At 44.1% G+C, this 25475-nt stretch overlaps 1 protein-coding gene and 1 long non-coding RNA gene across 4 annotated transcripts in view; both read left to right on the top strand.

The window, feature by feature from the left end:
* Positions 1-2835: 2835 nt before the first annotated feature.
* LOC119647714 (guanine nucleotide exchange factor DBS) overlaps positions 2836-25475 on the top strand; it is a 302166-nt gene continuing 279526 nt past the window's right edge. For 2 of the 3 annotated variants that reach the window (XM_038048844.1, XM_038048825.1), the window contains exon 1: positions 2837-3460. In XM_038048844.1, the coding sequence (XP_037904772.1) occupies positions 3268-3460 (193 nt within the window). In that variant the 5' untranslated portion in view covers positions 2837-3267. Of the gene's footprint in view, positions 3461-25475 lie in introns of all 3 variants that reach the window. The other variant, XM_038048815.1, reaches the window with a different exon arrangement.
* Positions 22653-23519, top strand: LOC119647763. Its single transcript, XR_005248932.1, has 3 exons — positions 22653-22810; positions 22916-23019; positions 23074-23519. It is a non-coding gene; the product is annotated as an uncharacterized LOC119647763 (long non-coding RNA).

Genomic DNA, 25475 nt, shown 5'->3' with positions numbered 1-25475 from the left:
AACACTCGGCGTGAAGTCGAATAGCGGGGTACTGAGTACATGCACATCGTTAACTCGTGGTCTTTAAAAGTCGGTGTCTCAACGGAAAAAAACCGTCGCGATGATGCTGACAGGCTCCCTACGTCGTACGCCGTGTGTAAAACTTAGTGGAGTTCTATTGAAATACCGGAAGAAAGTGACATACTTGGGAGTCACAATCGCGGAACACATGTACTTGTGTCCGCACGTGCGCGAGCTCAAGCCACGCTTAATTAAATTGGTGTATATGTTGAGGCGTGTTATGAGGTGTGAATGGGGTCTAAGCAGGAGAGCTGCTAGATCCATTTATGTGGGACTCTTTCTTGCATGTTGTACGCACGGATCCCCTATGTTGTGTGATTTGGCACTGACGGTGCAGGGTAGGCAGCTGCTCTACGCTTGTCAGCGAGTGGCATTGTTAGCGTGTCTTCGCGCGATGGGCCTAGTGGCTGCGATGGTCAGCCACCAGCCTTGCGTGTTTGGTGTTAGTGTTGTCTTGTGATGTCCTTTGTGTTGTATTGTACGCAGAGCGGTAGTTAGCTGGTGAAAGGTTCCGTTGTGGTTCTCCGCTGCGGGCTGATTCAAGTTAACCCGTTGGGGAGTTCCGTCCCCACGTACTCGAAGAGGGCGATCAGACCCGAGTCGGCAAGGGACTCATCTGAAGTGGCTCTGCCACGAAGCCTCACCGGAGGTTATCTGGTAACATGGGAACCGGGATGGCCCTCTGAGAGCATATACTCCAGGAGAGTGTTATCGGCCCGGTTATTTGCGGTTGGCCCCCTAGTGGGAGTTTCATGGTAGTTGTAGTTATGCCTATATTGCGGGCAGAGCTCCTCGGAGCTCAAGCGTGAAATTGCATTGTACAACTCGGGTGCCGTACCACTTAGTTGCGGCAGAAGTGTTAGATAGGCCTCGCATCCACTGGTATGAATGCTTAGCCTGCACTCAGTATAAACCAGTACCGCTGTACTAGTCATGGCGGGGCTCTGATTGTGGTCCCAAAATCAATCCGTGTCCGAAGAGGACCGTGGGATTATGCCTACACGGCAGGTAGTCACGTTAAACCCCGAGGACTTGCATCTCCTATGTCAGATTTTGCGGAACGGAACATTTTGACCTTCCGAACTGGACTCTATAGTCCACCTTTTCCAGTGCCCACAGTTACTCCCCCGTTTTGGGGAGGAGGAAAGGCTAATTGCTTGTCAGAGGTTCCTACTCCTTGATCACCTCCTTTGGAGTTCTAGAGTTTAGAAGACACAGAAATTGGACGAACTTGTCTTTGTCCATGCGGACCTTCGGGAACAACATCCGATCAAAAATCCTCAAGTGTCACTAATCTTAGCGAAGCGTGTACTGAAGAGTTCGTTAAAATGCTGGTCTGGTCCTCACGCACCAACTGAGAGGAATCAAAGCGGCATGGGTCCATAGTCCTGGTACACAGCTTACCGTCTTAAGTGGCTCCTGGCTATATTGCTTAAGGGCTTCGCAGTAGGCTACATAGGCCCTTGCTATCTACAGAGTTTGCTTGGCGTCTAAGCCCTTGAAAATCCTGCCTTTCTTGCTTGACCTTATCATGAGGGCCAATAAGTTTGGAGACAATAGGTTTCGACTGCTGCTGTGTTCATTATTACATCCCTTAACAATCGACCGACATTTAGAAATGTTTTTTCGTCTCTCTCCAGTCAGTTTCAGTCAGACCTTAGTGGTTCCTGGGGTAGAAACTGCTAGTCTGTCTGCCGCTTCGCTCACGAAGGCCCCTATTGATTTCAGCACAGTACTGCCTTCGACGGCCATTGTCTTCTGACTGGATGCCTGCAGCTCGTTTGTTGTTGACGCACATAAGCATCTTCTCTTCTTCTATCGTCTGTTGTCCATGTCTTTATTGAACTGAAGGTGCTCAAGGTATGTATTCAGAGTTCGCTATCTGCTATTCGTCCTTAGTTTGCAGGCCTTTTAGCAGATTTCATAGTGTGGAAGAGCGGTTTCCAGAACGTTGCTTTGGTTCTTCCCCTGTCAGATTCGCTTGCCCTTAAAACAGGAGCATCCTTAGCATCCTTAGCATCCGTTTTCCTGTGCAGACCTCTGAAAATGAGGCAATGGGTCTTTAAGGATGGTGGGGTGCTCGTTGAGGCGTTGAACCCTTTCTCTCTGATAAGAGAAAATATTTCCGCATCGTCCTCAATGGACTCATTGAAAATAAGGGAGCTATCTTTTTTTGTATTCTTCAATGGCGCTTTGGGGAAGGACCCTCTGACGGTTTCCCTAGAAATCGGCGGTATATTTACATCGAGTCCAAAAATTAGCGGAATATGCATTTTTTTAGTTGACGGTTTTTTTACTGGATAAAAAAGTTAGGAAGAGGTGACATTGCGTAATCATGGCGGAAGCGGGAATCATAACACGCAGGTAAGTCTCCATTATATGATAACTATTCAGTTACTTAGTCTGCGGTTCTCGCTTGTGCAAACCACAAATTAAATCACTAAACCTTCAATCGTACTTGTCCAAACCAGCTCGCACAGGTAAACCTTACCTTTTTCCTAAGCGGTAGCGACGTCCATAAATCCGACATCTGCGTCGCCATGCAATCACTTGCGACCAAACCTTATCAGCAACATGTGCAGCTTTGCAGATCAGCTGACCGGCTCCAAACAAAGCCACGTGCTAGCAACAAACATCTGATTGTGCGCATCAAAACAATTACCCCTCCGCAATCCATACTCTTCTAAGCACCGCCAGCTGTCTCTTTTGCCTCTGCATTCAATGAAATTGAGCAACTTTTTGACAGTATTGCGAGCAGAGCTGGCTGTGCAGCGCACAAAGGTTTTCCTCGACTTCCACTTTGGAGTCTGAATCGGGCGGAAAAGTATTCACTGGCGACTGCCTGCGGTTTTTCCAAGCGAAAAATTATGGAAATTATGATAATTTAAGGTGAGCGTCGGTCGCGCAAATACCATGAATGGCTCTTTGAAAATGTGTTAATTCAGCTTTATGTGAAAATCGCCCGATGAAGTGGAGAATCAGAGTGTGAAAAATCGAACCGAGGGAAGTGGACAGTGGAAAGTGCTGCTGGGCTGAGTGAAGTGTTTCCTCTAGTTCCGTGCACCGTGCTCTTGTTTACTTAATCTTAATTGTCGCTAATGAGCGAGGAAGTGCGGGCGTGGGTGGCTAGTTGTGATTTGAGTCGGAAAACTTGTTCGTTTTCTCGCTGCAGATCGGGCAGAGGTCGCCGGGCGGAAGAACGAGAACATGGAAAACTCGCCGAATTCGATGGAGCTTCAAATCGATACCTTCCTGGAACAGTTCAAACGATCCGCCTCTAAGGCCATGGACGGCGACTGGGGCGCACCTTCGAGCGCGGCCTCGTCCGTGGGCTCGAACGCAAGCAGCTTGGCCAAGTCCAAGAGCCGCTCGAGCTGCTTGAATGTCGCTGACCTCTCAGGTGAGTCGCACAATCAATCTTAGCTTCTAGGGTCGAGGTGAGAAGGTGGAACGCGAGAATACACAAAGTCTACGGTTGTACGGCGGAAACTTTGCCACTCAACGGGAGCAAATCGGATTACGAAATCAGGCATGCCTGCGGATCCTTTTTATCGATTTGTTCAGTTCAATGACGCGTAAGGATGCAACTTGCTTCCTAGTTGTCGCGTAACAACAACTTTTCTTCCGGCTAGTTTTTCAGATGCAGGGACAGAGTTGCCGTCATGGTTTCTATTGTGTTTTGGACTTTATCGCTTATGGGTAGTTGTATAGTGTACATTTTGGAATATTTTTTGCTTGGTATGCCAAACTATTACCGGAAAAAAAAAATACAGAAAAATTAAAAAACAAGTCGGGAAACTGGAAGCTAGACGCTTCAGGTATGAAAGGTTTTCTGTATTTCTTTTATAAAGAGATTTGAGTATGCATTTGCCCCATTAGTATGTAGCAGGCAATATATACATATATTGTGTGAAAATATCCACTTCCAAGTGATATTGGCATTCAAAGACTTGAATTTGCACAGAAGCGACAGCTATGACCTATTATAACTTTGTTAATAATAGTGCGGTGAAAATCGCATCATGCTCTACTCTGCAGCCTACATTGTTGCAAAATTTCGTTCTTCTGGGGTGCACTTAAGGGGGTTTTGCAGACAATTATTATAGTAATGTATATAGTAATGTACTGTTAGTGTCCGGATAGCTGAGTGGTGAGAGCACAAGGCTGTCGTACGGAAGGTCGCGGTTCAAATCTCGCTGGCGGCAGTGGGATTTGTATCGTGATTTGACGACGGATACCAGTCGACTCAGCTGTGAAGCTGAGACAAATCAGGATAATCTCGGGCGAGCGTAATGCTGACCACATTGCCTCCTACAGTGTTCTGTAGTGTACCGTTATGGTCTTGAATGAAGTGCTCTAACACACTTCAAGGCCCTGATCCAATATGGATTGTTGTGCCAACGATTATTACTATTATTATTATTAATGTACAGTTATTAACTTTATTTGGACAGGTATCGGTATGGAGGGTATTTCGGAGCCTCGGTATCATACAGTGGCAGTTTCTTATTTGTTTGTTTCTTATGTGTTTTGTGTTTACACAAAATTGATAAGTTGGAACTACTGTAACTTTGACACTAATAGTCAGATTTTCATAAGATGTGGTATGTGTATGCACGAGACAGTCCTCTATGTCGTTGCAAAATTTAGTACCCCTAGGGTTTTTCATTAAATTTCTAAAAGTTGGTAATATTCTATTAGTAAATTTATTCGAACAGTTATCGGAATGGGACATATTTTGAGGCCTAGATTTCATGTAAGTGCACTCTCCTGATTTTGCCAGTTTCGAAAAGTACTCTACACGACTATATGCGGCGAATTTTTTTTTTAAAAATCCCCTTTTCCATCTATGGGGAGCCGCCTTTAAATTACACCTAAATTTATGTCACTCGTTGTATGCGTGGGATTTCGTTCTATCCACCGAATTTCGTTCGGATCGGTTTAGCCGTTTTGAAGAAAAGTGCGTGTGACAGACACATACAGTAAATCGATTTTAATAAGGTTTTTTTATACACAAAACAGTAAAGAGAGGTATCAGTATGGAGGGTATTTCGGAGACTTGGCACCATATAGTAGCAGCTTCTTGATTTTTTTTGAATTTTTCGGTTGGGTAGTTTCTGAGAATGGGTCCATTAAAGAAATGATCACTTTCGACCCCCCTTACTCTCCACCTTTCCAACAAATGTCAAAAAGAAGACCCCCTTTCATTTCATACCCCACATGACTATATTTGATTAAAAAAATGTATACCCTCTTTTGCATGTATGGGGACTCCCCCTTAAATTTGATGAAGAATTATGTAACTCACTGTATGCGTGAGCGTTCACAGTTCCCATTTTTTCACCAAATTTGGTGTGAATTGCTATAACCGTCTCCGAGAAAAATGGGTGTGGCAGACAGGCAGAAAGATAGACAGTAGATAGACAGATTTTAATAAGGTTTTGTTTTACACAAAACCTTAAAAATACCAACGCTGAATTGACAGTTACTTGTCTGATGTTCTGGCAAAAATTCGCGAAATTTGGGGCATTTTTGTGTTAAACTCCCAAAATAATTACCAGACAAGTGATTTTTTGACCATAGACGAACAGCTCTTAGGGTTCCGCGGCCGTTTTTCTGCGCGCGTGCAAATAAAATCGAAATAATACCAAAACGTTTTACATGGTAAATGCTATTCCGTACATCGGGCAAGTACCAGATGGTCGTGACGAAAGTGTACCAACGTATTACGTGTGTAAATTGAGGGAATCGTTTCATGACACTCCTTGAAATATCACATGTGACAAATGGTTCACATCTATCGAACTGTTCAATAAGATAAAGAAAAATCATGGATTAATCATGGTCGATATGATCTGAAAACAAGTTAGGAAACCGGAAGCTGGATGCTTCAGGTACGAAAGGTTTTGTGTATTTCTTAGTTCCTACGTATATCTCCATATATTATGTGAGAGTATCCACTTTCGGGTGATATTAACATTCATAGTCTTCAATTTTCAAAGAAGCAACAACTTTGATGTATTATAACTTTGTTAGTAATACTGCGATTTCCACCAAACTTGGTAAGATCATGCTCTACATCATTGCAAAATTTCGTGGTGCTAGGATGAACTTAAGGGGGGTTTTGCAGCGAATTACTAAAAATTATAGTAATATACTATTATTAACTTTATTTGAAAATATGTCGGTATGGAAGGCATTTCGGAGCCCAGCACCATATAGTGGCAGCCTCCTGATTTTTTTCAGATTTTTCGGTTGAGTAGTTTCTGAGAATGGCCCCCATAAAGAAATTATCAGTTTCAACCCCCCACACTCCCCACCTTTCCAACAAATGTCAAAACTAAGCTACGGCTTTGAAAAGTACTAATCAAGACCTTTAATTTGATATCCCACATGACTATATTCGATGAAAAAAAAATGTACACCCCCCTTTTGCATGTATGGGGAGCCCCCCCCCCCCCTAAACTCGACGTAACAGGGTGTAACTCACTGTATGCTTGAGCGTTCACAGTTCCCATCTTCGTACCAAATTTGGTGTCAATCGCTATAACCATCTCCGAGAAAAATGTGTGTGACGGACAGATAGACAGACAGACGGTAAACGGAATTTAATAAAAACAAGCGTGAAATTCCTCAATCTTTCAAATATGATTCTTCGATTTAATTTTTTCCAAAAAAAAACACAATTGTTTTGATGTTGACCTCGAAGCACAAGACGGGAAAATAATACGCAGACAGCGATAAACCAGAGTGCTTTCTACTATGAAACAAAATGTGAGACAGATGTCTTTGATCAACTGTGCTCGAACTACACGTGTGTTTGACGAAGCAACTGATGGTCGGTCCTTTTTTTGGGAATGATTGATCGGGCCGGCGTGAATTCGTGTATATTGTACAATCTCTGGAAGTAAAATGACAATTTAGACAGGCGAGAATTTTTGAAAAACCTTGCGTTATCATCAAACCGAACCGAAAGAAGCCTGTCATCAGAGCTTTTGTGGAATACCAGCCATTTGGGTAGAATCCTTGCGAAATCCAAGTGCCCTTATAATGTGAAGCGGATGACACTATGCGATTCCGAGTCAATCTGACAGAATTGTACATATCAAATCATCAGTTACAGGACTGATCTAGCCAGAGTGTGAGCATAGAAGTAGATTTGAAGAGACGCTTTCCAGCATGACTTTAAGATGTTTGCTAACTTGAAGTTGAAAAAGCAACTATCTAAAGGACTTTTTATGAGGAATTCTTTCAGAACTATCCCATATCTTCAGTTTCTTCTCAAGTTTTTACGCTCAGGTTTTTCGAAATAGAATCGTCGGAAACTCGTTCTTCAGGAGCCTGAGCCCATCCAATCAGACGGTATCAAACGCCTTTTCTATATCTAAAAGACACGCGGCTACGCACTCACCAGTGTTAATTTGTCAGCAAACATTGGATATTACCTTGGTTATTGCATGCAATATTGTATATCCTGATCCAAACTCGCATTCGCGTATGTGCATTTGGCATTATTTCGTTCCTTCTGATATGTCCGTTCAAAGTTTTCAATAATAATAACAATCGTTAGTGCAACAATGGATCTGGGCCTTAAAGTGATTGTTACCCCAATTTTTTTTTAGGAGTAGGGTACGTGACTAGGTTGAGGAACAGAATGTCGGACTTTCGCAACAGTACGCAATCGGACTACCAACTAAAAACCTCAGGGCAATCAGAGAACTAACCTGGAACCGTTTGACACATTATTTCGGGCTAGCCCTCCTGATCTCTCGGCTTTGTCCTTGCCCTGACCCTTGCCATCCGGTCCCTCTGCCGGTCGAGAGGGAAGAGAGAAGAGCCCGAGCATAATGCCAGCAGTCTTCAGCATCTCTCTGACAATCTTGACTGGAGAGGGCTCTCCTGTGTCTACATAAAGCTACTGAGGAAAGCCATCCCACCTTTCACAAGAGAAAAAGGTTTGTTCAGCGTCGTCCACTCCATTACAGAACACACAATCAGGAGATCGCGCCTTTCCAATCCTGTGCAGGTAAAACTGAAAACCTCCATGCCCGCTTAGAAGTTGGGTAAGGAAATAATCAATCTCATCGTGCGTTCGGTTCAGCCATGGGTCTAAGTTGTCGATGAGTTGCGTAGTCAATCTGTCTCTTGGCTCATTTTGCCAAGAGAGTTGCCACTCGGTAAGGGTGCGTTGACGTTCTTCACGGGCAATCACCTCTCTTACGTTTTCGCCCTTACGGCGGTAGATAGCTTTACGCTCCTTGGTAAGGAGGGCAACTGCGATCACTCCCGCGATCACCATTACGGTCGGTTCTGAGACAGTGCGATAAGCAGACGCCACTTGCAAAGCTCCACGTCTCTGCACTTGTCAAGGGAATCAGCCTCCGCGCCATAGAGCAGGGCAGACAGCGTTGCTCCCATAAGAAGACGTTTACTAGTAGATACAGGGTCCCCAACATTCGACATTAGCCCACTCAAGGCCAAGACTCCAGCTGCTGCTTTGATTTACTCGAAGAAGCTGATCTTCGGGTCGAGCATTAAACCAAGGTATTTAACAGCTGGTTTTGACTCTATAGTCAACTCGCCGATCGATATGGGACGCAGGGTCGGGATTCTCTTTCTAGGCTCTTCAAGGCTGTCGTACGGAAGGTCGCGGTTCAAATCTCACTGATGACAGTGGCATTTGTATCGGGATTTGACGTCGGATACCAGTCGACTCAGCTGTGAATGAGTACCTGAGTCAAATCAGGGTAATAATCTCGGGCGAGCGCAATACTGGCCACATTGCCTCCTAGTGTACCGTTACGGTCTTGAATGAAGTGCTCTAACACACTTCAAGGCCCTGATCCAACATGGATTGTTGCGCCAACGATTATTATTATTATATTATACTCTGCTTTTATGGTACATGCTTACTCGTTGGCGTCTAAACGTTATGCCGAACGGCGGAGCTTATGACAGGTTTGTCACGGCTGCGGCCCCTCCAGGACATTGAAGTCTCACACGTCGTCGTTATTAGGTTCATCACTGATACTGGTGGATGCGCCGGTAATCACTTGCTGAGAAGTCTTCCAGGACTTGCCACCTGTCCATCGATGATGCCAGAGATTCCGACGCAAAAGTGATATCAGCGATGTTTCCATCGCAGCCTGGGCGCCGAAACGTTGACGTGGATCCGGTGTTTAAAACTATGAGCCCGGTTCTCGCCGCTATTTCCAAAATCCGTTTCCCTCTGGAGTCTGGCTGAGGCATGCCGCATTCAAGGGCCCTAGCATTAAAATCACCACTTACCAGGATTCACCCGTTCGTGCCCGAAACGGCGTCCTCCAGAGCATCAAGTCGGCGCCGAAAGTCCACCATCGTCTCATTCGGCGTCAGTTAAACGCTAAAAAAAGTTATCCCTAAACACCGAATCCAGGCAAAGCCATTCCTTCGACTTCAAGCAAGAACACGAAGTTGAACGTCGTCTCGAACTCAGATCGCAGCGGTACCCGATAAGTCGAGTTGCCATGAATCCGGGTCCCTATTTGGGTATTGTTCGCTGATTAGCACTTGGTCAGCCTTTACATCCGCAGCGAACTGCTCTAGCAAAAGTTGAGCGGTTGCACTCCGGTGCATGTTAATTTGTAAAGCGCGGATCATGTCATTCGCACCCGAATCCTTTCCAGTTCCACCCTAAAGATTGGACACCGTCCCGAGCCCTCAGTGTGTGCGCCGCTCTAACCAAACGTGCCACGATCCCAGCAGAGAGTGCAACTTTCGCTTTCAATGAAGATCTTTGCGTAGTGATCTACCTGACCGCATCTCTGGCACGCTATCCTCTTGTCCGGTCTTTTGCAAGTTGCTGACACGTGTCCATAGTCCAGCCACCTATAGCACTTGGTGGGGACTATCTGCATTCGTACCCTGCATACTACCCATCTAATTTTGAATTTCCCGATGCTGAGGAGTTTCCTCTCATATTGCCCGGGGACTTCCACCATGGCGAGTTTTTGGCCTCGAGCCTGCCCCTAATTTGACTCAGGTACACACTCTCAGTTGAGTAGTATTCGACATCCGATACAAACCTGTCTGTCATCAGTGAGTTTCTGTGCCAAAACTACTATACTACTGATATTAGGTAGCGAACTGGTTGGACGATAGCTCTTAGGAGTGAGTCCCTTTCAGCACAATTTTCATCCTTCATCCTTTCAAAAAGTCGTCTATAAACTCCTCGGTGGTATAATACCAGACGTAGTTTATTACTTTTCGTATGGGATGGGTTGGAGTGAATATTTTAGTGTTTCGTGTTTGTGATTGCTTTCAACTATGCCCTTTTTTCCAACTAGGGACCAAATTGTTCAGTGATGAGTATCCTGCTTGTAGCCGTGTTAGCTGCCACTTAGGCTTCGTAAACGGGAGCAGGGACTGTTTTTGTTTTATTCTGTCGCTTTTTCGAGACCAGAACCGTAAAATAGAACTACGATGCAACTTTAGCTTTGTGTTTTTATAGTCCAGAGAGCACGTTGGATAAAACAAAGCCTTCTGTTAAATGCTGTTCCAAAAAAGTACCAAGTCTTTTTCAGACTGGCAGTTGAATGCGCTACTTTAGAATAGGATGCCTGAAATTTCACCAATTGACATCATTAAAAGCGAAGAGAGGTCGCACTCAGGAAGTGCTTACCTAGAAATCACACTTAACAAGGCCACCTAATAGCAGTAACAACAAAGCGACAACTCAGTCTATGTACATCGTGTACTTCGGAAAAGAATCAACACCACACACCATGTCATAAATATGAAGCTTCGACTGTGCAGTGATATAAGACAAGACTTTCATTGTTCTGTTCTCTGGAAGATGATGGACTTTAGTGTCATTTCAGTCCCTTCACCTTCCCCGTGAGCACGAATGATGACATGTTTTATTCTAGCTTTGAAGCATGTGAACGAAACCCGCACTAAACATAGGATGCGCTGGGCTAGATATCTCCTCATTACACTTTCTGAAAAGGGTCGACTTGAGTGGGTTCTTTGCATTTTTCCCATTTCTATTCACTCCTCGCATTCCCATTTGTTGCTAGTGTTGTAGCTATCGTCGGTGTTTTGTTGCAACCTTCAAAGCAAAAATTACTCCGTCATTTTGATGAATGAAGACCCAAAACGGAAGAGTTTGAGCTTGAATGAATGTAAATGTTGAATATTAAAATCTCATGCTCGACGAAAAGAGCCCGGAGTCGCTTTGTCTAGTTCGTTTTAGAGTGGTTGTAGTGACTTCCCGAGCATTCTAAGCGAATGTGCGTTCGACCTTTATAACTTTCATATGTTCTTGACATGAGAATTGAAAAGATGCATTTGGCTGCATTGTGCAACCCAAACGCATGTAGCGAACACAGTTCTGAAAGTGAATACCAAAATAATGAGGTCAGAGAATGGTTAAAGGCTGCTGTCCTACGAGCCTCTCTTGAAGTGGAGTAAGGTCATTATATTGCTTCCAAAAGGTTGCATGTTTTATGAACATGCCAACAGAGCAAACCCATCATTATCGTTTTCCAATAGTTTTATCTTTTCATGTCGGTAATGGGGCGGTTGTCTCGTCTACCAACTTTCATTATAAACATACATGCAGTCCATCTAGGAGGGGGGTTCGAAGGGGCCGGTTATCGTCCGGGAAATCCACTCTGCATTATGAGCATTACATTCATGAAGCAATATTAGATGGGGTGCTCTTTTGTAAACATGGCGGGTAGATTAGGGTAATTGTGAATTCGACTGTTGATGACTAATAATTGAATGGAGAATGAACTAACAAAGAATAGTGGTCGTTGGTGTATTTATTTATTTATTTTGACTCAATAGCTGAGCTGAGTTCGTGTTTAGAATTCCTTGGTCAAATCTTAAAACAGAAGTTTTTAAGGTTTCCTGTGCAAACCAAAACCTTATTAAAATCGGTTCAATGGCTGTCTGTCTGTCTTGTTTTTTTTTGCCGATGGAAGCTGGAAAACTTCAAAAGCTGCCGCAGGCTCCTCGGTGACTCTTGTTATGGGAGCAGGGAAACAGAGTCTAGCCCTGCAGCTAGAAATCTCTCTGAGGTCCCCAAAGAATGGTTTGCCCAGTGTCCGCAGCCTGACTCTAGCCAGAGCTGGGCAATCGCAGAGAAAGTGCATGAGGGTTTCCCTTCCTTCTCCGCAGCTTTGGCAATGCGAGTTGTAGGGTAAGCCGAGCCTAGCGGCATGGTCCCCTATGGGCCAGTGCCCCGTGCAGACCGCCGTAATCTTGAATGCATTTGCACGCGTCTGACACAAGAGCTCTCGTGATCGGGCTATGTTATAAGTGGGCCAAATTCTCCTTGACTTGCCACAGCTTGTAAGCCTTCGCCATCTCAAGCCCTCAGCTGCTAGGTAGTGCGAGTAGACTCGGCCCGCGACAGCCGCCAGCGGAACACCGACAGTATTCGCCGAGCCTTGCCTTGCCAATTCGTCAGCCTGCTCATTCCCCTTTATGTTCCTATGCCCGGGAACCCAGAGGAGAGTGACTTTGAGCGTACCGCCCAGACGGTTAACCGTGTCTCTGGACTGCCCCACTAGCCGGGAAGATGTCGTTGTTGAGTACAAGGCCTTAATGGCCGCCTGGCTGTCTGTCAGAATGGCTATGTTACGCTCGGAGCTCGAATCTTGCTCCAGCCATCAACAGACTTCCAATATCGCCAGTACTTCCGCCTGGAACACACTGGCGAAACCTGGGAGACAATACGACTTGGATACACCGTGTGTATTCGAGAAAACCCCCACGCCGACTCCATAGGCCATTTGTGATCCGTCCGTAAAAAATACTGTGTCATAGTTTTGCAACACGCGCCGATCTTCCACTTTGCCCTGGTTGGAAGGTCCACAGCAAAGTTTCTCGTGAAGTTCACCTTGCGTGTGACATAGTCCGTGGGGGATGCCCAGATTTCCCGAGGTATTTCATCTAGGATGTTACTGTGGCCGTAGGACTTCGCTGCCCAGCATTCGGACTCACGTAGTCTGACGGCACTGCACGCTGCAACATATTTAATGTGGAGGTCTAGGGGGAGGAGATGCAAGAGTACATTGACAACATCTGCCAGGCAGGACTGCAGAGCCCCAGTAGCACCCGCACACGCGGTTCTTTCAATTCTATTAAACTTCACTCTATTTTATTTTCGTTCTCAAAGCCATGGTGGCACGAGCCGTACGTTAGGATCGGACGCACTACAGCGGTGTACATCCAGAGAACCATCCTCGGCTGGAGACCCCATTTCTTTGCAACGGTTCTCTTGCAGGCATAGAAGGTTATACAGGCCTTCTTAACCCTCAGTTCTATGTTCAACCCCCAATTTAGCATAGGATCCAGGATTACACCCAGATATTATACATTAGAGGAAAGAACCAATCTTTGTTCATTCAGCCGTGGTAGATGGAACTCAAGTATCCTTGTCTTGGTGGTGAATAGCATCAGTTGCGTTTTGGTTGGGTTTATGCTGAGTCCGCATCTTACGGCCCACAGGCACACCTTTCGCAACGCTCCTTCCATGATGTCGCTCATAATGGACAGAAACATCCCAGATACTAATATCACCAAGTCGTCGGCATACGCCACCACCTTCACCCCGCTGCTGTCCAATGTACGTAAAATTTTGTCCATTACTATTAACCAGAGCACCGGAGAGATGGCACCACCCTGGGTCAAGTGGTTGCCCCCCAGATTCGACTGGATTATCCTGGTACTCAGCATGGATATAATCTAATGCGTGAGATACCCCTCCAATCCAATACCGGTCAAGACTTCTTTGATGGCGTTGGTACTGACGTTGTTAAAAGCTCCCTCTATATTCAAGAAGGCAGCAAGGGCATACTGCTTGTACTGCAGCGACCGCTCAACCGTGCCAATTACCCCGTGGAGGGCGATTTCTGTGGATTTTTCTTTGAGGTAGGCATGCTGGGACTCAGAGAAAGGCGTTTTCTCCATAATGGTTCTTAAGTGAATGTCCAGGACGCGTTCTAGGGTCTTCAGCACGAAAGAGGTCAGGCTGATTGGTCGAAAGTCCTTCGCGGACTCATGACCGCGCCTACCCGGTTTCGGTATGAAAACCACTCGTGCGCGCCTCCAGAATTGCGGTACGTATCATAAAAAGATATAGCTCTCCGGTAAATCTCAACAAGCCATAACTGGCATTATGCCATCTGGGCCTGGAGGCTTGTATGTGGAGAAGCTGTTTATAGCCCAGCCGATCCTATCCTCGGTAATTACCGATTTGATAGTCTCGCACAGCTGGGGTTGCCGCAAACCCTCCAAGCAAGGTTCTGACTCACCGTCCTCCTCGCTGGAGGGAAAGTGCGTTTGAACCAGCAGCTCCGAGGTTTCGCTAGAAGATTCCGTTCAGGAGCTTCCGACTTTTTAAGAAAGGATGGGCTCTTATGTTCCTTGGACAGAATCTTACTGAGTCTCGCGGATTCACTTGTGCTTTCGATGTTCTGTCAATAGTCCAACCAAGACCTCTTGGCCTCTTGGCGGTCCTGATGGCCGACTTGTACCTCTTCAGGCAGTCCTTGTATGGATGCCAGCATTTTTGCCTGTAGCAGATGTTGGAAGATTTCTCTGGTCAGTACAGCAGTACAAATGGGATAGTTATGCACTCAAATATACTTACAGAAGAAGCAAACAAAACCTTTCATATCTGAAGCGTCGAGCTTCCGGTTTCCCGACTTGTTGAAAATTCTTCTTCCTGGCCATTCAGGAATTGAACAAAGTTTTGGTTAGGGAAGGGGAATGGGTTCTAAATATTCAGTTAAAATTCCTTTCCATTGATTAAGGGAAATCCTACCAAAACTTCTATCTCTACCCGTTGACAGGTAGCCCCTAGTAATGCCCAGAAACCTTCACAGAGAACTAAACAACCTTCAAGTAGGCGTGCTTCCCATAGTCTTAATTGCACTCAAAAACACACCATACTTAATCATATATCAAAACCCTAATACTCATTCTTTTTAATGGCTTCCTTGAAGGATTAATCACTCCTATCCATTCTTCCGAAATGTTCATTCGAGCTGTCCTTAAGCCGGGATAAGTAAAGCGATAATAGAATAAGAACACAAACAAGTGATTCCATTACACATTTCCAAAGAGTGAAATTTAATATACGAGTTAGTAGCGCGGCCTAAATAGACGCCAAGAAAGAAATACTTTCTTCCATGCAAACTGCTTCTCCATGACATGTTTTATGAATACTTTTCCAGCTCTGAATGGAAAAAACTGGCTAAATAGGCGTAAGTGGTGTCATTGTATGCTGGTACGTATCTGAATATGTGCATATTAAAGTCACACGAGCCCCATTTCCAACGTAATGTGGTTTAGGACCAAGTACGGTGCTCATCCAACCTGAAACGAGTTTGTTGGTATATTTCGGGTAAATCGCTGACATTGCGTCGAAATGTCTCTATTTTCGTACTTTTTTAATTAAAGAAAGATATGAAAGTGTATCTGTTAGTATACATTAATGTATGTACATATATTAAAATGCATATATTTCTTGAAGCGATTGAGGTAAAACGAAATCTTAACCAAAAACATGAATAGGTGCGAAAGCATAAAATGAAAAGTGAAATGTGCACGCTCAAACAACCTTTCTATTAATAAATAATAGACATCTCAATTTAAAATATACTCAACCTAAGATACCTTAGCAGATACTTATTCTAAGGTCACAAAGTAGAATTTAAATTAATAAAGTTTAATATGTTGATCGAAATTGATGGGCTGCACTTGGAGGAACCATTGCAAAAAAAACCCAATCTCTGTAGCTAGTTTATTTGGACAAACGGTTGAGGAGGGGAACGCAGACGGATGGGATAGGGATTGAGAATGGAAAGGTAAGGGGATTATTAATCGCGTCACCCGTTTTTCTTGGGCGGAGGGACGTATTTAGAGTGAGAGTGCCGCCGGGTGTAGAGGACTAATCTACCTTCTTTGTGGAACAGACGGTCAGAATAAGGAGCTGCGGAAATTGGTTCTTATGAAGGAAATAATCCTCGTCGATCTTAATCCGCTGCCACTCGACAACTAGAAGACTGGGGTGTTTTCTAGAAACTTATTCGCGCATCTGGTCATCACAGCATCGATGCGCGCCGTTTGGGAAAAATCGTAGAGGATTTGGTTGGATATGTTCCTCTTATTATTATCTTTTCAAGGTTTTGCGTAAAACATAATTTTTAGTACAACAGAAAAATGTGAAAAAAAAAATCAGGAAACTGCCACTACATGATGTCTTGGCTTCGAAATACCCTCCATATCGACATCTGCTTAAATAAAGTTAATAATTGCGCAATAACTGTAGCTAACAGATGCCGTGGAGATGAAGCATCAACAAATGATCTTCACAACCAACTGAAGAGCACGTTGTAATGGTTTTGGCGAATTAGGAGGATCAGACGATGACCGAAAACGACCTAGAGGGAAGAGCTACCCCAGTAACCTAAAAAGTGGGCGAAATTGACCGTGGAGGTCCACCCGCAAACATTGAAGCTCCATCAAAGTGCTCGGTCGACACGTTCTTGCACTCCTCTGTGCTAGCCAGGCTCGGGAATGTGGGGAGGTCCTTTGAGCGCTTTGATCCTTCACGTGTCATTAATACAAAATCAACGTGTCTATACCGATGCGTGGATCCGCACCGGATTTCAAAATAGACAATAAACGAAGGAATTCGCGACGGCCTAACGAATAAAAACCAGAACGCAAGCTAGAACGGAAAACAAGAAAAAACGGCTCGAACACGTGCGTGGAGCCGCAAGTCTCCCCTCAACCAATTGACGGTTTCGGGTTTCAATTAACACCGACTTCTGGACGAGAGTGACAACTTAAAAAAAAACGCCACAAACCGCAAGCTCTAGCAATCACTTTTTGTTCGAATCGCCCACTTTGTTTCTCGGAAGGCATCCAGGAAACAATGATATTCACGAGATGTTATGTCGCTGAGCAATTTTCCTTTTTATCGCCTCTGAAAACAGCATCCATCTTCGAAGAGTTAAAAAAAAAACCGCAACAACCGTAAATCGACCCACAAACTTTCTGAACCGCAAGTAACTGGTGTTTTTTGAAGGTGGCTGTGCCCGGAATATTTATTTCTGGAACTGCCGACGGCACCTATTAACTGGCCACAGGAGCACGCGCTATCAACTCCAAGATACAGTTATTCGCTAACTCGACGGGCTCACGCTAATTCTTAGAAAGTTAGGCACTGCAGGAAAGTGGCACTGGCGAATTTGGCGACAAGTAGCCAGAATCGAATGAATATTTACCGCGAATTTCTTCACAGTCGGTGGAAGTATTTCACAAGTACTCGAGAAATCGCACTAATTCGCAATGCGAGCTGCTCCCGTCTTCGGTTCCTCCTCCAACTCCGCTTTCTTCCAAGGCCAGAACGATCTCCTCTTCTTCGTCCTCCGTCAGTCCCGCTGTTCTTTTCTCCTCACAATTCCCCAGAACTTTTTTTTCTCTTGACCTCCGTCAGTCCAGCAGTTCTTTCTCGACCCACCGGTACAGCTGTTCGTTCTCCCAAAATTCCGCAGAGACCTCCTCAACCCGCCAGTCCGCCAGTGTTCTTTCTGAGCACCGCTCCCAATGTCGCTACTTTCGCTTTGAACTCTATTGAGTTCACGTTGCGGCAAATCATTTCCCTCTGTCAAGATTAATTCGCCCGAATTCATTCAATAATGTGCAGTCTGCGGCGAACATTAGGGTGATTGCAATTAATGATGAAATGAATTATTTGAGCAAATTAATTCAGAAAGGGACGAATGAGATTCCGCTTCCGTTGCGAAGCCGCGGTCATGACAACGTCCACAAACATACTTCACCCCAGTCGCAAGAAAAGTCGGGACCACAGTAGATCTACTATAGGCAGTACCCTTACAAAAATGACCCCACTTGCAAATGTGCTTGCAGAAGCTTATCTGTACACATCAGAGACGCTAAACAAGGAAAAGGCATAATCTTCGTCAAATCGTATTGGTAAGAGAGAGATCGATGAGCTTTTGCTATTCTGGTACTACGGCGTGCTCACCCACATATCAAAAAGTTGTTTTACGTATTCACTTATATATAAGCAAAAACTTGCCAATCTCACCAATACATTGGCAAGTCCGGGCGGTATGTCAAACACAGCTGATCGGGTTTTCGGTACATCTCGCTCATGCTCAAGGGCAAAACAATTTGAAATCGTGTGTACTCGTACTGATTTCCCCCCTTGAGGGTCAAGGGGGAGTGAGGTAGCTGTCTAGTATCTAACTGTGGTCGGGACAATTGGTTCGACAATGAGTGTAAGCTAGCAACGGAACGGAAGGATGCTGCATACTGAGTAATTTGGCATTCTCAAAGACCGCAGGCACGCGCAGAGACCTATCGCGAACTCCGTCGAGCGGAAAAGCGAATTTACACAGTCTAAGACAAGGGGACGCCTTATCATGCGTCCTCCTTAACCTGGCTCTGAAGAAAGTGATTCGCTGATTCGAGAAATGAGGATGGACGATTCCGTAGACTACATAACGACGAAATCTATGAGCGATACCGCGACTGTCTGTTGTGGATAAAATCCGGGTCAATATGTTGCGGTAGGCGGGTCATCGAATCCGTATGGATAAGGATGATCCAGCCCGAAAAGTCTCTAGAGGCAATATCTATTGTAGAAAAAGAAGAGAAGCCAGACCCTGCTTGAGATGGAGCGATGGCGTAGGTCCAGACAGCCAGACAGCTTTTAGGAATATCGAATTGGTGGACCTCGGCGCAAAACCGGGATGTCTGGAGTTCGTTGCTAAGGCGGGCTTAGACCGGATATCGGTTCTTGCGCTATTGATGATTATGATGAATTGTATCTTACTATAATTTGTAGTAATTGGCTAGAATCACACCTTAAGTTCATCCTAAAATTATGAAAATTTCAAGAGTATTGGCTATAACATGAAACATTACTAACAAAGTTATAATAGATTCAATTTGCTCCAACTTTCGTCTTTTTCGTCTGTTCCGTTCAGAACCGGCTTGGCTGGTCTTGATCGATTGGTCAGGTCAGTCCGATCAGGATGCAATCGCGAGGCTTTGGTGGTTTTTGGGTCGACCTTTTGGTCGTTTACCATCTACTTCAATGTTTAGACCAATCTTGACAGGTTCTCGTTAGCGCGAATTGCATGACCATTGAAATCGCTTCCCTCGTGATTTTTCCAAGATCGGTGTAACCCCAAATCGATTGCGGATTTCGAATGTGATTGTCGTGTATTACGCCACTAGTCAAAAGTAGCATCTTCGTCTCCATTACCGCGAGGCGCCATTCATTGTCTGTTATAGTCCGCCAACACTCAGATGCATAGAGAGTAAAAGGGCCGAACGACACTGCGATAAATTTCGGATTTGAGACGCTGGTTAATACGTCTATTATAAAGAACGCCAGTTGTGGAGTGTCACTTCATCCAGGTTGCATTCACGATTGGCTGATAGCATTGAACCGAAATATTTAAATCGTTCAGCTTTGGCCAGGTGACTGTCACTGAGAGTGGTAATGCCTGTTTCATTTGGGTCGATCGTCAAAAATTCTGTTTTATTCAAATTCAATTTGAGAACAAGTTGCTCGATATCAGCTTTCTTATGAGACCATGGAAAAACATCGTCTGCATAGCGCAGTGTATTAGGCGCTCTGGATGTGGGATGTCCTGCGTGACAGTGTACATAACAATAACAAAGAGGAGAGGTAAAAGGGCGCTTCCTTAATGAATACCGATGAAGACGCCAAGCGGTTTTGATATGCTCGCCACATTTCGAACTTTACTTTTCGGATCACGGTAGACCAATTTAACTCAGCTCACATGAATTCTTCTGGTGATAGGTGTTGCCGCAGAGCATACCAGATGAGTCCGTGTGACACATGGTCAAACGCCTTCTTTGGATCTTGTAATGCTATCCAGAGAGGGCGATGCTTCTCACGGTGTTTCTCTATGAGTAACTGCGCAGCATGTATTGCGTCAGTTGTTCGTTAGTTTTTGGCGAAGCCGGTTTGGATCATGGTTATTTCAACGATGTCACGAATACGGTTGGTAAGATGCTTTTAGAAGTCTTCATGTTATGGGACAGGAATCTAATCGGACAATAATTTGAACACTCTACTGGATGACCTTTTTTTCTAACCCGATGGAAGAACGCACTGAGCCACAGTTTTGAGTTGCATTTCAGAGCTCATGTCAATCATAAGTAAAGTACCGGTCTTGTCATTTGCGCAACAGAAGTGTTCGATATCCTGTGTGCGTTATTATCAAGTTTCCTTGATGCGATTTGCACGACATTAATTTCGTTTTCGTGTTTGTATTTGATATAATGGCTATGTAATAACGGGAAAACAACCGCGAACATATTTCCGCACCAAATAGTAACGACTGCAGCAGAATTGCTTGATTGTTAAACTTGTCGAATACGGGTAACCCCCAAAGTCCACTCCAATACTCTTTCGCTTCCGTCGCCGAAAAAGGCACAGTCTGGACGCTCTGTTAGGATTCGTTGAGAGATCTGAAAAAGCTCCGCTGGTTCCTCGCGTATGTTGCATTGTGGACACGTCTGGAATGACTTTCGCCATGACGTCGTAACCGACTGCATATGACAGAAAGTTTCTGGTTTAGTGTGTCCAGAATTTCAATTCCAGACGAATTTTCCATGGTGGATCTCTTCGGTCACTCAAACCAATAATGCGAAAGCGAATCTTCTGACCGTGCAATCTGACAGCGGTAACTGCACCACAATACACAAGTGATTGTAGTTGCAGCAGCGACATATCAATACACAGATGCAAGATTGATTTGAGATAGAATTTTCGGAGTTGCTGGAGATACATAGAGCCTGGGAATACCTGGTCTAGGCATTCGATTTCCGAGAATTCTATACACGCTCTTTGGAATTCGTCCCGAACTTCAGCGGAAACTTCAGTTGGACGGTGGAGAAAAGTGCTTCGGCGAGTACTGAAACTGTTGCCTGCAGTGCGGCGTGGTGTTATTGGTGCCGCCGCCTGTGCCCCCATCGACTTTCGGTTACCAATTTCCGCGATGACTTCAAGTCGTACACGCTCCCTGATGATGGCTGGGATTGTGTCGCTGCGAGTTATAAAGTGGTACTGGTCTGCGACTCACTGCACAGTCACGCGCGTGAATTGCGGGAAACACTCGACGAATTTCTGGTGCAACAAGCGGCGGTAATTCCGTAGAAGGAACAGATGATGAAGAGGTTTATTCAGTCACCTCATCCGCTGCTTACGTGAACCTGCTGAAATGGTCGCCACAGATTATGGCGGAACAACTGCAGCAGGCGGAGCAATGCTCCTGGTCGTCCAGCGGTTTCGACGCCGTGCTGTCCATTACGGGAGCCCGATCCAGGCACCAAGTCAGACGACTCCCGCCGGTTATCCGTACCGGACCTCAAATTTCTATTTCTTCTCTTTATTCTGCTGGTGCATTTTATCCCAACTGCCAAGTGTAGTGATAGCTTCCTCAGTGAGTAATCTGCAAGACTGCAAATTTCCTGCACTTTCCTCACAAACTTCCTGAGACGCTGCGAAGGACCGCTTGGGACCGGCTACGGCGGAGTTATTATTATTATTCTAGCAAGTTATCGTGTTATGTATATTGATGAGTAGAACTTCCATTTCCATTGCGCAACTTTTGCTGATGGTGCTGAGGTCGAATTCCCATAATATAATGCATTTGCGCAGGCCAAAAAATCCGCCTTGCTTTTTTATCTGAAGTAAAGAAATGTATTTATCTTAAGACTAAGATTAAGTTGAAGCTGTTTCAATATGAGAGAAACACATGCATAGTAATCGCTTTTCTCAACACTTGGGTTTAACATGTCATCGACGAAACTCGAACTTAACAAAATTTTGAATATGCTGACACACGGAAGGGGTATTTATGCAGATCTGTGGTATTTTTATGGCAAAAGAGGCAGTATGTTGGTCACATTTAAAGAAAGGATGATAATTCTATTGCGCTCTTTGCCATGGAGTGAAACAAATTTTTCCAACAGGGCCAACAGGTCGGTAGTCCTAGAAATAGTTGAGGAAGAATGCTAACCTTCTCAGAACCCCGGGGAAAGCAGGAATACATGTCAAAATGGGCAACGATGGCGCTCCGATATGAATGGTCTAATCGCTGTTTTACTTGGAATAGGAGTGCTCTTTATTGAAGGCCTAATAAGCTAAGTCGCTTTACGATTTCACGGTTGTTGAACACACCTCAAATTTTGGCAGCTACTATAAACATTCCATTGATAATGCTCTACCGTAGAAGTATCTGCCTCTGCAACTCATTCGATAATATATTACCGACAAAGATTGAAGCTTGATTCATCTCGATGGCTCTAGACCATAACACTAAAACTCGCCTCAATAATATGGAATGCGCCATAACCTGGGGACATGTTCATTCATTGTTCATTACTATCATTATCCACTTTGCACAAAATTACGCCGAAAATCTGATATAAAATTCCTGCGCTAGTCCACACTTTAATCAGTTTGGTCGCGTTGGCTGAAATTATTGCTAGAATCACATCCATATTTCCAAGCACAGTGTGGCGCAATCTCATATGAGTATTCGCGATTATTACGCTGAGTTGCACAATCGATTTTCGCAAAAATATGCATCGTAAATAATTTTCGAAAATAATTCCTCATACACCTGTTGGGAATGGCGAATTTGGAATGAAAATGCAACTTGGGACTCGGACGAATGTTCGTTTTCATCGCTTGGCAGATTTTCTCATCATTCGAGATGTTTTCGCTGGAATTTCTATTCATTCTTCTTTTGCTTTTCTTTTTTTCATGCTAATTTTATAGACGACGTTGGGAAAATATTTCTGCAGCTTTATTTTAGATGTTGGGCGATGTAGAGGTGAAATGGCTGCAAACGCGAGTAGTGGCAGCTGATATTATTGCGTCTTGTAATGACAAGTGATGATGAATAAAAGACATAATTTAATGGAAATATTTTCCAGATTTATGGAGGAGTGGATGCTGGGTGGGCGAATAGATTTCATAATTAAGCGAGTGGGCCAACGATCTGGAGGAAGTGATAAGCTCTATTTTCTCACAATCAGCTTCATTGTTGCAAAAGGCATACTAATACGCGTTTAACATTTTATAATCTTACAAATTCCTACTTTTAATTAATCGTTTAAAAAATAAATCTTTCGTAGAAGATTTTGGCAAACAAAAGAGAAATGGCGAAGAACGAAAACAAAGGCATCGTTGGAATTATCGCTGTGGCCTTGATTAATTTTTGGATTGGGATAAAATAGATTAGAGTAAATTAATGCGAAAAGTACAATCAACTAAAATGATTGGTAAATGGGAAAATATCACGGAAATAGAGAAGAGAAAACAATGAATAAAACTGATTAGTTGTGAAATTGAATATCTGTTATCAGCTCTAAAAGTTACGAATCATTTTCTGATTGCATGATTCCCAGCTTTTTTGTCTTATAATGATGAATTCAAATGGACAATTCATTACTAATATCTGATGAAAAGATTTATAAAGCGTATGATTTAGTTTTTTATACAATGATTGAATATTCATTTAAGTGCATTTGTGAATGGAGGTTTTCAGAGGCCAATTAAGGATCATTGAAATGAATCAAATTAATCACGCGTAGCTTGGTCATTGATTAAAGCCTCATTCCCAGGCTCTATACCTTATTGAGGAAATGGTCGACGCAATTTTCCAACCAGGTTAAAGAAGGGATACTTTCCTTTTTCTCCTACATATCCTATCCAACAACTAATCGTGCGGGGGTAAATTTGAGAACTCAAAACTTAAAAAGGGTTCAATTTTCAACCGTATCTTCAGAGGGGATGGGAAGTTTAAAAGTGGGGAGGAGGTCTCCCACTCCAACCCCAATGAAAACTCTTAGCGATCGCCCTCCTCCCCCTTAAAAAGTTGTAGCCCCTCAAAGCAGATTTTTTTATTTTAGCATAGTGAAGTCTGAATTTCCAATCCTACCACAAAGAGAGAAAAGATGGGGCGGGCAAGTAGATGACCGGGGAGAGGGGTTGGTTATTTTCATGTTATAGAGGTAGGGTTTAATGGTGAACCTCAAGGTATAAAAGGAGAAACGGGAAGTCCTCTCTCTTCATTGAAAAGTCGCAGCTGACATTCCCTCTTAACCAGTTATGGCGCTTCAAATAGGAGGTATTTTGATGTCATCGTGGCAAAATTTGATTTGCCAATATCACCTAGGAGAGGGGGAGGATAAAGAGGGTATATAGGGGAAAGAACAAGGTTCTCCATTTGCGGCGGTCATCTCCAGTTGAAAGTTTATGGCGCCAGGAAAGGGTTGAAAATTCAAAGTTCACCATGATGATATAAAAAAAACCTAATTTAGTGACCTGTACGGATAGCTGAGCCATTGGAGCGTAAAGCTGTCGCACGGAAGATCGCGGTTCAAACCTCACTGGTGGCGGTGGGATTTGTATCGTGGTTTGACGTCGGATACCAATCGACTCAGCTGTGAATGAGCACCTGAGTCAAATCAGGGTAATAATCTTGTCCGCGCGCAATGCTGACCATATTGCCTGTATATGGTGTGTATCGTTACGGTCTTGAATGAAGTGCTCTAACACACTTCAAGGCCCTGATCCAATATGGATTGTTGCGCCAACGATTATTATTAATTTAGTGAGCTATTACTTTTTAAGTTGGGGGGAGGGATGACCGCCTCGAGTTCGACTTCCGCTGCCCTCTTCCATGAACTTTCCTCCCTCTGCGGGGAAAAAAATTTAACATTAACTGAAATCGATACTGAAGCGTCATAATTTCTTAAGGGGGTGACAGTCGCAATTTTTCGACGAGGAGAGAGAAGTAACCTTCCTGCTGCATATTCTCTTCAATCCCTCCTTCTCCTCAAGAGATAGGATTCAAAATTCCAACCTTAAAAATTGCCGGTATAAAAAAATCTTTGAAAAGCCATAACTTTCTAAGGGGATTTTCATCAGGACTATCCCCCTTTTCTTCTTAAGTTCCCCATAACCTTCGAGGGTGTGGTTGAAAATGTTTTTCTTCTATTTTCCCTTCCAGAATCCCACTTTACGCTTCTTTAAAATTAGATTCATTAGTCTGTTCATTCTAGATAACATTTCACCGTTTGCTGTTGAGTTCGAGAAATTTTCAACATGCATCGATACATCCATAATTCCAAGGCTTTTAAAATGTCCACAGATTTTGAAGTTCGGGTTTCAATGCAACGCAACAGTCTGGACCAAAACGCAACATTTTGATATCTTCGGATGCGTCGTATTTTTGATACTATAGAAAGCAACCAAGCAAGCAAACCGATTGTCTTTCGAACTCCTAGGTTATGCTCAATTGTCTTGTTAATACACGAGGGGCAGGCTCAGA

This window comes from Hermetia illucens, chromosome 1 (assembly GCF_905115235.1).
Source record: "Hermetia illucens chromosome 1, iHerIll2.2.curated.20191125, whole genome shotgun sequence".
NCBI lineage: Eukaryota > Metazoa > Arthropoda > Insecta > Diptera > Stratiomyidae > Hermetia > Hermetia illucens.
Note: the sequence above shows the minus strand (reverse complement) of the source record. Positions and strands in the feature narration are given on the sequence as shown.